This window comes from Cetorhinus maximus, chromosome 20, assembly GCF_964194155.1.
Source record: "Cetorhinus maximus chromosome 20, sCetMax3.hap1.1, whole genome shotgun sequence".
Lineage (NCBI taxonomy): Eukaryota > Metazoa > Chordata > Chondrichthyes > Lamniformes > Cetorhinidae > Cetorhinus > Cetorhinus maximus.
Genome location: NC_135898.1, coordinates 90234232 through 90247048, shown reverse-complemented (window position 1 = coordinate 90247048; position 12817 = coordinate 90234232). Strand labels below are relative to the sequence as shown.

General features: G+C 45.7%; 1 protein-coding gene across 1 annotated transcript in view; it reads right to left on the bottom strand.

Moving 5' to 3' along the window:
* sema4gb (sema domain, immunoglobulin domain (Ig), transmembrane domain (TM) and short cytoplasmic domain, (semaphorin) 4Gb) overlaps nucleotides 1–12817 on the bottom strand; it is a 143021-nt gene that overhangs the window by 54410 nt on the left and 75794 nt on the right. The window contains exons 3-6 of the mRNA XM_078565145.1: nucleotides 4528–4676; nucleotides 2599–2661; nucleotides 1930–2028; nucleotides 1710–1800 (exon numbers count right to left, since the gene is read on the bottom strand). Of these exons, the coding sequence (XP_078421271.1) occupies nucleotides 1710–1800; nucleotides 1930–2028; nucleotides 2599–2661; nucleotides 4528–4676 (402 nt within the window). The remainder of the gene's footprint in view (nucleotides 1–1709; nucleotides 1801–1929; nucleotides 2029–2598; nucleotides 2662–4527; nucleotides 4677–12817) is intronic.

The following is a 12817-nucleotide window of genomic DNA, read 5'->3' as shown; positions in this document are numbered from 1 at the left end:
GACGTCAACCTAGAACGTGAACTCTTCTCTCTCTCTCCGCAGATGCTGCCTGACCTGCTGAGCATTTCCAGTGTTTTCTAGTTTTATCTTTCAGCGGTTGCAGTATTTTGCTTTTGCATTGTGTAGCTGACCGGTAATGAAAACCTCACTGCAGGATCGATAACTGTACCCCAATCACCGCAAGCTTATTAAGTGATAGCTGACTCCATTTTGTGAATTGACGAATGCAGATGGACCAAACAGGACAGGCAGCTATGAAACAAAAACAAAAATACCTGGAAAAACTCAGCGGGTCTGACAGCAACTGCGGAGAGGAACACAGTTAACGTTTCGAGTCCGCACAACTCCTCATCAGAACCAAGAAACATAGAAATGAGGTGGAATATAAGCTGGTTGAAGGGGCGTGGGTGAGCTGGATAGAGGGCCAGTGATAGGCGGAGGCAAAGAAGAGATTGCCAAAGATGTCATAGACAAAAGGACAAAGAGGTGTTGACGGTGGTGATATTATCTAAGGAATGTGCTAATGGTGACATTAAGGGTAGAAAGCAGGACGAGCAAAGTACAGATAGCCCTAGTGGGGGTGGGGTGGGGTGGGGGGAAGGGATCGAAATAGGCTAAAAGGTAGAGATAAAACAATGGATGGAAATACATTTAAAAATAATGGAAACAGGCGGGAAAAGAAAAATCTATATTTTTAAAAATATATTAAAAATTATAAATTATTGGAAAAAGGGGGGGATCGGAAAGGGGGTGGGGATGGAGGGGAGAGTTCATGATCTAAAGTTGTTGAACTCAACATTAAGTCCGGAAGACTGTAAAGTGCCTAGTCGGAAGATGAGGTGCAACTTATGAAGGTTGAGAAAAGTAGAAGGTGAGGTAAGTCAAGAGCTGGTGGCTAGGTTACGACACCAAGCATGTAACTTTAAAAAGCCTGCAAGCTGTAAAAGGAAGGCAGTGCTCAAGGTCAGAGGTTCCACAGTTTGAATGGCCTGCGCAAAATGGGTTAGCATTGTGTACTAATCGCATCACAGGAGGAGGCAGAGAGGAGGGAAAAGCATGCGTCAGGAGCTTAAGACGAGGAAAATAAGAAAGCTTTGAGCAGCAATAACACTAAGAGAATTGCTAAAATAGAACAAAAAGGGTTGCTGCAGAGTTATAAAGCATGGTTAAAAAAAAAGGATCAACCATCAAACAGCATGTTTTTCGTTATATCTTGTATCATCTTAATAGGCACATTAGGAGTAATTGTCCAGCTTCACACTCGCAGCCAGGAGCACAACCCAGTGGGAGCACCTATCGGAAATTCAAGTGATTGAAAAACAGAAATTGCTGGAAACACTCAGCAGGTCTGGGAGCGTTTGTGGACAGAGAAAGATAGTTAACGTTTCAGACCTGTGACGTTTTGTCACCATACAAATGCTGAAATGTTAACTCCCTTTCTCTCTCCACCCAGTCATTTCCAGCATTTTCTGTTCTTTTTTATTATAGATTTCCGCATCCGGAGTGCTTTGCTTGGCTTTCGAAAATTCAAGTGATTCAACGTGATTTTCCCGACCATTTACACTCAGGGGGTCAGACGCTGCCTTGAATGTCAAAGGGCAGGCTCCCTCTGAACTAGGAGCACCATCAGAAAGTGACCTTGATTAGCTTGAACCCGAGTACCAAAACGCAAATACATTTATCAGCAGTGTCTAAGGTTTGCTACCCACCTACAATGAGGCCTGTGTATCCAACTGTGGGGTCATACGGACACTTCTCTTTTCCCTCAAAGGTCGGTGATAGAGTGAAGTTCTCAATCTCCTGAATTAGCCGGGGGCGGGGAGAAAGAATGAGATCAAAGTGGTCAGAACATCTGTAGGAGACGTGCAAACGCAGGAGAATACTTTTACTATCAAAGCCAACAACCACATGCCCAGAAGACATACTTACAATGTAAGCACAGTGAGGGTGAAAGGCATATGTCCCACAGGTATATAAATGGGTTCCATTGAATCTTTTCAAAAAGCGAACATAGTTAAAGCAGTCAACCTGAAAAGGGCACAGGGCATTTTACAATCAAATTAAATCGCCATAAAGCGTTCATTCAGTCTTCCAACAGCAACAACGTGGGATTTATATCATGTCCAAAAGCACTTCACAGGAACGTTATCAAACTGAAATTAACACCGAAAGAATTTGGCGCCAAGCCACGTAGTATGATAGGCGGCCAAAATCTGCGTCAAAGAGGTCGTTTCTGAGGAACACCTTAAAGGAAGAAGCCGAGGCAGAGAGGCCTAGGGCGAGAATTCCAGAGTTTAGGGCCCAGGTAGCTGAAGGCATGGGCACCAATGGTGATGCGATTAAAATCAGAGGTGGTCAAGAGGCCAGAATTGGGGGGGCAGAGCTCAGAGGGTTGTAGGGCTTTAGGAGGTAGGAGAGGCATGATCTCGACGGGATTTGTAAACGAGGATGAGCATTTTAAAATCAAGGTGCGATGGAACCTGCAGCCAATGTAGGTCAGTGAGCACAGGGTTGATGGGTTAATGGGACTTGGTGCGAGTGAGCACACAGGCAGCAGAGTTTTGGATGAGTGCAAGAGGTTTAATCAGTTTCCCATACCGTAGTGTAACTCCGTTTCTCTAGACAATCGGTGCTTTTATCTGGCGAGACCTCCCAACTGATCTGTTAACAAAAGAGTATTTAAATACATTGGTGAAACAAGTTAAATCCTTGTGAGGCAATAAATCGGAGGCAACAATGGGGGGTCTGTACATTATCACTCAATGTCACGGGGTGGGAATGGTTGTGAGCTCAGGTTCAGCTCTGCTCAGTTCCTGATCAGGGACTGGGATTCCGCTGTTTCCACTGTTGTCCAGGAGGCTCTCGAGAATATGGCAGGGGTCACGCTGGGGCAAATGGTGGAGTTTCTGTTGACACGGTGGGAGCCAGAGTGGAAGTTGCTGCCTGAACTCACTGTCTTCCTGCTAAAGAGGCTCTCTCCCACTGACCCCGCAAACTCAAGCAGGCTCAGCACTAAGAAACACAACCGTCAGGTGCCCTTCCTGCAGATGTTCAACCCCAGTACTTTCCTTACCATGTCTTTTCCTCCCCGGGTCCCCCCCACCCGCACTAACCTGCCACCGCTTGTCGTTTTGCCTAATCAGTGGCCTCTCGGCACGTGCCCCGCTCGCTTCCTGCCCCATTCGGTCGATCACACACACTGCTGTGGCTTCTCCTCATGCTCTCATCTCTCTCTCTCCTCGTCCTTGCTTAAGCTTTTCTATTCTTGATGGTTACAACAGCCCGATATCAGTCAGCCGCTCGCAGTGCCAGTCCGGTCCTGAGCACTACCTTCTGCTCAAGTTCCCTGAGTCCCTGAATACACCCCACCCCCCACCCCCCCACTCACACCCCTACCCCCACTTGCCAAATTTCGACAGGTGGCGACTGTGATCAGGTGGACCATTCTCCTCACTCCTGAAAGCCTCCAACTGTCCCTCCTCCTGTCCACCCGAAGCTCAGGACCCCTGTCTCAGTCTAGCCCCTGCTCAAAGAGGGTATGAGGCCTCGCCCGCCCATAATCAGCTGGCCAATCCTGGGCTGGCACTTCTCACCACTTCCAAGGGGGCAGCAACCTCCCACCAGCCCATCATTCGCCAATCACCAGTTGGCCAGGTTGATTGCAGATCTTCCAATCACCAGTGTGGAGAGAGCTCACCAATCAGTGAACATTATTGTTCTGAGTGTTTCAATTTATAAACCTAATGAGCCAGGATTTAACACGGAGGTGGTGCCCCCATTCACCCCGTGGAAGCCATGACTGGGTTTTACAGTCATCAGGAAATCAGGTCATGTTGCCCTAGAATATCCACAGTTCGAATCAAATGTTTTTTGTTGATAATGTTCAGTGGAATATCACACTCTAGATGAAATGATTGCTGCCAAGATAGTCTCACCGAGGTTAAGAAACACTCTCCCAGCTATGAAGTGCCCTGTATAAATTTACCAACTGTCTAAAGTATTGGCTTGTCCAGTACTGGTTCCAAAAAGCGTGATATGCTTAGACAGGCTGTTTCTATTATCAACATGAGCTTAGGAATTTATAATGGTATATATTAGGACAGAATGTATGGCTTTAAAATTGAGGTTGAGTTCTGTGTGCACGCTCTGGTCCAATTCTCCCTGCTCTCTAACCCTAACGTATCTGAAAGCTACACATTGGTCTGCCCTCCCCACACACCCCATCCCCCCAGTGCACCCACCACAAGAGATCAACCAGTAACAATAACTTGTCTTCCCACAATAGATGTCACATTGCAAAATACTGCTTACCCTGTGGAATGCACTGCCTGGAAGGGCAGCAGGAAATGATTCAATAGTGATTTGCAAAAGGGAAACTGGATCAATGCTTGAAAAGGAAAGAATTTGCAGGACTATGGGTAGGCAGCAGGTAGAGTGTGACTAATTAGATAGTTCTTTCAAAGAGCCAGCACAGGCACAATGGGCCGAATGGTCTTCTTCAGCACTTTACAATTTTATGATTCTTACCACTTTTGCAGAGCTGTCATTGATGTTGTTTATATTTAGGGCAAAAATGGCTCCTCTTGCACCAACATAAAGGAGCCCCAGTTCCTCCTCGAGCCAAAATGTGGTGTAGTTGTGCACTTTATGACTGAATTGCTTGTAATCAAGTATATCTACAAGAGAAAAAAAATGTGTTTGGAAGATTAATTTTCAGTGCATATTTCAGGAGAAGGTATAACAGTGCAAAGTTTATTCAAAGGTTAACTGAGCATAAAGCCTTGCAGCAATAAAGGCATTACAACGAAAAACAGGAGGAGACGCCATTCAGCCCCTCAAGCCTGTTCCACCATTCAGTTAGATCATAGCTGATCTGTACCTTAACTCCATAGACCCTTAATACCCTTGCCTATCAAAAATCTATCAATCTCAGCTTTGAACCTACATCTAACTGTCGTCCAATAATGCATACCAGGTTCACTTATGGTCAAACAATGGGCCAACCCTCAGTGTCATGGTTCACATAAATAATCCACACCTGGGAGAAGGTACCAGAGGCAGTAATAGGTCATAGGGTAAATTCACCAACCTCCCAATGAGCAGCCAGGATTGAAGGAAACTCGAGCTGGAAAATTAGTGTTAGAGTGTTGTATCTTTACTTCCAAAGACCTTACCTTGAAGCAGAGCTCCCCAGTGGGAGTGCAGAATTGTCCTGACATCAAAACAAAGAGTCAATGGTTTGAGCAGTAGAAGGAAGTGATGAAAAATGAGGAGAGAAGATTGGAAAGGTAAAAGCACAGGCTCATAGATCGAGGGAGGGAGAGATGGGAGGGAGTAACGGCCAATTAAGTACTTTCTGAAGCGTAGTCACTGTTGTGATGTAGGAAACACGGCAGCCAATTTGCGCACAGCAAGCTCCCACACACGGGAAAGCGATAACGACCGGATAATCTGTTTTTGTGATGCTGATTGAGGAGTGAATATTGAGCAGAATACCAGGATAAACTCCCCTGCTCGTCTTCAAAATAATGCCGTGGAATTTTTTACATTTTATCCAAGCAGCCAGATGGGGCCCTGTTTAACATCTCATGCTTGAAATGTGAACAAGAGCTTAAAATTAATCATGTTTCTGCGTTTATTCTCAGTGCGTTGCTTGTTTTTGGAACAGAGCAAGGGAGTAGAGGGCTCAGCTGGAATAATCGTGGCATTATGTCCAACAGGGAAGAAAATCTGATGATACCGCTCGCTCAATTAACTGTCAATCAGAAGCACTTTTCCGACCCTGATACACATTATTGTGAGGTGATGAATGATATATTCCCAGCTTGTTTTTCAATTCTCCTGTAGTATGCAGATGAAGATTTCTCATTGCTCATATATTGGAAAGCACGTGGGAGGACAGAAGAAGCTGCAGGGAAAACCCAATATTATGCATCTGTTTGACAGATCAACAGCAGCAACCTCCTTCTCACTGTCTCCCTTAACTCTTGCAGCAAAGAAAACATTACACTAAAACATTAAAGAATTTATAGCACATTCACACAGGCCATTCAGCCCCAAAGGTCCTGCTCCTTAACCTTTCCTCATAGCTTAGATGCCTTATGCCTGGAACCATCCCCATTAGGGCCACTGTATCATCTCAAGGATATTAATGTCCTTCCTATGTTCGGGTAACTAGGAAGGCACAGTATATGGGATGGGATCTGAGCAACACCTCACCTAGCAGTAAAACAAATTCTGGTCAAGGAGTCAGTAAATTGAAAGGCGATGGGAAGAGAGTGGGTTGGTGGGATTAGTTTTGGATTGTACTGGCAAAGAGCTTGCACACACGTGATGGGCCAAATGGACACCCCTCTATGCTGTAATCTGCTACACTTCCACATGGCCACCACTATGGTGAAATACAAGAGCCCGAAGCACACGATACAGCAAAACATTCTAGCATTCTGCTAAGAAAACTCTCCCATTACCTGTAAGGGAGCGAATGAGAGGGGGACCTGACAGAGGTGGATATAGGAGAGTAGAATAGCAAAGGTTAACCTTGAATAACGTGGAATGATCTCTGAGCTGAAGACTTTCCACCGGAGGGAAGATGGTCACAGATGTATGACAATTGGCAAAGAACCAGAGAGAGGAGATGAGGAGAATTTTCTTTTTATGCAGTGAGTGGTTCCAGATGGTACACACGGCTGCCAGGGTGCGTCTGTGGTGGAGATAGTGAATGTTTAAGGTGGTGAAAAGGATGCCAATCAAGCAGGCTGCTTTGTCCCAGATGGTGTCAAGGTTCTTCGGTGTTGTGGGAGCTGCACTCATCCAGACAAGTGGACTTGCAATCTTGACTTGTGCCTTGTAGACGGTGGTTGATCAGGAATGTCTGAAAGTATGGTCGAGGCAGATTCAATTGTAACTTTTAAAAGGGAACTGAATGAACACTTGAAGTGGAAAGATTCACAGGGTGAAAAGAGCAGCGGAGCATAGGACTAATTGTTCCAAAGAGCCATCACTGGCCCAAAGGGCTGAATGGCCTCCTTCTGTGATTCTATGACCGGGCAGTGGAAGCAAAAATTCTGCAGTCACTCAAGACGCAGATAGCTGCTCTGACAGAAATATGTGGAATAGGTGAGCAATATGGGCTGAATGGCCTCCCTCATCCCTTCATTAACAAACAGGCCTTCTGTTCTCACTCCATTCGACTTAGTTTGACTTAAACATGTGGCCCACCTCGAATTTTTTCCACAACATCAAGTACAACTCTTGTGCCTCAACAATAAGCTAAATTTGGAAAAAGAAATTAAGGATAAAGATGAAAAAAGCTGAAAGTCTTTAGTTCAGCTTCAGTGCTTGTGACACTATAAAACAACAGCTGCCTTAACAGGGGGAGTTAGATACGTGTATGAGGGAGGAAGGAATAGAAGAAACTGCTGATAGGGTTAGATACAGAGGGTCGGGAGGAAACTCACATGGAACATAAACATTGGCGTGGACTTACTGGGCTCAGTGGCCTTTTTCTGTGCTTTAAATTTGATGTAATTCTGGGTATAAACTGCAGATTGCATCAGCCTTCGGTAAGAGAAAACTAAGATAATGGGTAAAGGTCCATTGTCTGACTCAGAGAGAGCTTTGCTGCTCATCTTTCAAATCCATTTGTGGGATATGGGCTTCACTGGCTAGGCCAGCATTATTGCCCATCTCGAACTTGAGAAGGTGGTGGTGGTGAGCTGCCTTCTTGAACCGCTGCAGTCCATGTGGTGTTGGTACATCCACAGTGCTGTTAGGTAGGGGGTTCAAGAATTTTGACCCAGCGATGGCTAAGGAACGGTGATATGTTTCCAAGTCAGGATGGTGTTTGACTTGGAGGGGAACTTCCAGTTGGTGGTGTTTCCATGTATCTGCTGCCCTTGTCCTTCTAGGTGGTAGAGGTCGTGGGTTTGGAAGGTGTTGTCGAAGGAGCCTTGCTAAGCTGCTGCAGTGCATCTTGTAGATGGTACAGAGTGCCGCCATGGCGTGTCAGTGATGGAGATAGTGAATGTTTAAGGTGATGAATAGGGTGCTAATCAAGTGGGTTGCTTTGTCCCAGATGGCATTGAGGCTCTTGAGTGTTGTTGGAGCTGCACTCATCCAGGCAAGTGGAGAATATTCCATTACAATACTGACTTGTGCATTGTAGATGGAGGACAGGCTCTGGGGAGTCAGGAGGTGAGTTTCTCTCTAGGTTATTCCCAGCCTCTGCCCTGCTTTTGCAGACACAGTGGTTATTTGGCTAGTCCATTTCAGTTTCTGGTCAATGGTAACCCCAACTATGTTGATAGAGGGGGATTCAGTGATGGTAATGCCATTGAAGGTCGAGGGGAGATGTTTAGATTCTCTCTTGTTGGAGATGGTCATTGCCTGACACTCTTGTGGTGAATGTTACTTGCCACTTATCAGCCCAAGACTGAATATTGTCCAGGTCCCGTTGCATATGGACACGGACTGCTTCAGTATCCGGGAATGGTGCTGAACATTGTGCAATCATCAGTGAACATCCCTACCGCTGACCTTACGATGGAAGGAAGGTCATTGAAGCAGCTGAAGATAGTTGAGCTTAGCACACTCCCAGAGAAACTCCTGCAGCGATGCCCGGGGACTGAGATGACTGACCTCAAACAATCAGAACCATCTTTGTGCTAGGAATGACTCCAGCCAGTGGAGAGTTTTCCCCCTGATTCTCATTGACCCCAGTTTTGCTAGGGCTCCTTGATGCCATGTTTGGTCAAGTGCTGCCTTGATGTCAAGGCCAGTCACTCTTACCTCACCTCAGGGGTTCAGCTCTTTTGTCCATCTTTGAACCAAGTCTGTAATGAGGTCAGGAGCTGATTGGCCCTGGTGGAACCCAAACTGGGCATCAGTGAGCAGCTTATTGCTAAGCAATTGCTGTTTGATAGCACTGTCGATGACACTTTTCTGATGATCGTGAGTAGACTGATGGGGTGGTAATTGGCCGGGTTGGATTTGTCCTGCTTTTTGTGTACAGGACATACCTGGGCAATTTTCCACATTGCCAGTCGATGCCAGTGTTGTAGCTGTACTGGAACAGCTTGGATAGGAGGACAGCTGGTTCTGGAGCACAAGTCTTCAGTACTATTGCCAGAATACTATCAGGGTCCATAGCCTTTGCACTATCCAGTGCCTTCAGCCATTTCTTGATATCACATGAAGTGAATCGAATTGGCTGAAGACTGGCATCTGTGATGTTGGGGACCTTTGGAGGAGGCCGAGATGGATCATCCACTCGGCACTTCTGGCTGAAAATTGTTGCAAATGCTTCAGCCTTATCTTTTGGTCTCAAGTGCTGGGCTCCCCCATCATTGAAGATGGGCATATTTGTGGAGCCTCCTTCTCCTGTTCGTTGTTTAATTGTCCAAAGCCATTCAGGACTGGAAGCGGTAGGACTGCAGAGCTTAGATTTGATTCTGTTGGTTGTGGATTGCTTAGCTCCATCTATTGCATGCTGCTTCTGCTGTTTGGCATGCAAGTAGTTCTGTGTTGTAGCTTCACCAGGTTGACACTTCATTTTAGGTATGCCTGGTGCTGATCCTGGCATACCCTCTGCGACAGGTAAACTAGCGAGGATGAGGTCAAGTAGGTTTTTCCCTCTTGTTGGTTCTCCCACCACCTGCTGCAGGCCCAGTCTAGCAGCTATTTAGGACTCAGCCAGCTCAGTCAGTATTGGTGCTACTGAACAACTCTTGATGATGGACATTGAAGTCCCCCACCCAGAGTACAGTGTGCTCTTGCCACCATGTGGTTCATCCAATTGGTGTTCAACATGGAGGAGTATTGATTCATCAGCTGAGGTGGGTGCAGTCGATAGTAACCAGCAGGAGGATTCCTTGCCCATGTTTGACCTGATGCCATGAGACTCCATGGGGTCTGCAGTTTATAATGAAGGCTCCCAGGTAAACTCCCTCCTGACTGTATACCATTGTGCCACCACCTCTGCTGAGTCTGTCCTGCTGAGGGGGTGGGGGGGTGGGGGGCATTGCCTGTTAGGTATGATTCGATGAGTATGACTATGTCAGGCTGTTACTTGACTAGTCTGTGAGACAGCTCTCCCAATTTTGGCTCCCAGATGTTAGTAAGGAGGACTTTGCAGAGTCGACAGGGCTGGTTTTGCCGCTGTCATTTCCACTGTCTAGGGTGATGCCAGGCAGTCCGCCCAGTTTCATTCCTTTTAGACTTCGTAGAGGTTTGATACAGCTGAGTGGCTTGCTAGGCTACTCAAAGCATTAACACATTGTTTTCCCTTTTGACGTGCCGGTGTTGCTGCATATTCCCATCATCTTCTGTCCTTACTTTTAGCGCAACATTTCACTGCTGTTAGTTTTATAATGAACAATTGCAATCTGCAAGTCTCAAATAGTGTCTCGCTTTGAGCTGTCCATTTTCTTCCTGTTACACCCACCACACAGACGGGAGATCTTCATTCAAGCTGCATGGGCTGGCTGCAATGGGAACTCCGGCCCCCAAGATAAAACAGGACATTCCACAGCCTCTTAATGAGGATCGGGTCGTATAACTTAGCCAGAAAGAATTCCACAAATTGCTTGCTAAGCGACAGTGTACAAGGAATAACTGTCCCTTCCCCAGTCAGCTTCACACAGCTCAGGCCATAAACTGTAACGAGACCATTGGCAATGCTACATTAGGAAGTTTGTGGTAAATCGCTTCTTTTTACTACTTACAACCCATGGACTCCATTACTTAGCAATCAGTGCAAATACAGTATATACAGTATTAAAACACAATTAGTGTTGCTATCAGTAATTTTCCAACAGCGATTTCAGCTATTTCGTATATATTAAAAAATCTATAATATATGAAACGTCTTGCTACTGTTTTGTGTTTCTTAGAGGAGGTTGTTATAATGAGCAATTGGAGCACTCTCTCATTTTCAGCATCCACTCAACCACATTAAACACTCCCAGGTTGATTATAGCACAGGTTCGGTTGGAGGGTCAAGATTTTTTTATTCTGTCCCTACAATGATAACATTGTCCAATCTTCAGAAGAGCACTGTCTGTTCCATTTCTCAGAGAGAGGTTGCCAATGAGACAAATCCTCCAGGAGCTGGGTGGAGCCCTGCCCATTTCATACTGATTCCATTGATCTGTACTGGATTTCATCGCAGGTCTGAGTGACACAAGGGCAGCTCACCAACCTATTGTGTTGCCAGGCCACCCATTGGCACATTTGGCTTTCCATTTGTATTGCTGCTTCTATTTTGATGCTGCTTTTCCACACCTCTGCTCGACCATTGTTGGCCGCTTATAGCTCAGTAGCCCTGTAATGGAGAGAACCTGGAAGGTAGAGATCAGAAGTGTGGAAATGTCAAATGGTGAAATTCATTGTCACCTTTTCCACAGGGACCATTTTTCAGCTCAATCTTCTACCAATGAATTTGCCTAGCCACTTATTTTAGTTCCCACATTTATGTGATTGTAGGGATCATGGCAGCCAGTTTGTACACAGCAAGCTCACACAAAGAGCATTGAGGCCAGAACATCTGATTTCAGTGATGTTGGTTCAGGGATAAATATTGGCCAGGCCACCAGGCCACCCCTGCTCATCTTCGAAATAGTGGGATCTTTTATGTCTACCAGAGCAGGTAGACAGGGTCTTGGTTTAATATCCCACCCAAAAGGTGGCATCCCCAAACACTAGATTATGTGCTTAAATCACCAGAGAGGGATTTGAACCAGCAACTCTCTAACTCAGAGCCAACAGTGCTTTCAACTGAGTCAAAGGTTGACACCTCATTTTGACCTTAGGATGTGGTAAGAGAGCAAGATGCTGTGCGGGATCATGCACAGTGCTTCCACAATGCCACAATTACTGCCTTCAGACACTCCTTTGCTGATGGTTATAGGTTAACAAACAGTAAGCATCTGCTGTCCACCAGGTAATGTCTCTCTCAATATTACATAAATTGAACAATCTATTTCATCCACTGTAATTTACTCAAACTGCAAAATTAAGAAAAAAGGCCTTCCCTCATTAAAAACTGAAAATGCTTTTGAGAAAATGTTTGCCTTTCCATTGGGGACCCTATTGCATTTACCAGATTTTCCTGCAGCAGTGAGATGAGCGATGGTAAATTTCACATGCCAATTTCACTCACTCCAAACTTTTGTTCATTTTTAATTTACAATACTCTGCAGCAAACATAGCAAATCAGAAACAGTGCAGCGGAATTCATAACATAAGAACATAAGATTAATTAGGCCCCTCGAGCCTGCTCCGCCATGGCTGATCTTCTTGTGTTTCAATTTCCACATTCCCATCTAACCCCGATAACCTTTGATCCCCTTGCCTAACAAGAATCTATCTACCTCTGCCTTAAAAATATTCAATGACCCCACCCCCATCGCCTTCTGAGGCAGAGTTCCAAAGTCGCTCAACCCGCTGAGAGAAAAACATTTCTCCTCGTCTCTGTCCTAAAAGGGCGACCCCTAATTTTAAAACAGTGCCCCCCCAGTTCTGGACTCACCCACAAGAGGAAACATCCTTTCCACGTCCACCTTGTCAAGGCTGCTCAGGATCTTGCACACATCACCCCTCACTCTTCTAAACTCCAGTGGAAACAAGCCCAGTCTGTCCAACCTTTCCTCATAAGACAACCCACTCATTCCAGGTATCAATCTAGTAAACCTCCTCTGAACCGCCTCCAATGCATTTACATCCTTCCTTAAATAAGGAGACCAAAACCGCACACAGTATTCGAGGTGCGGTCTCACCAACCACATGGAGTAGTTGAGATGAATGGATGAGATGAATT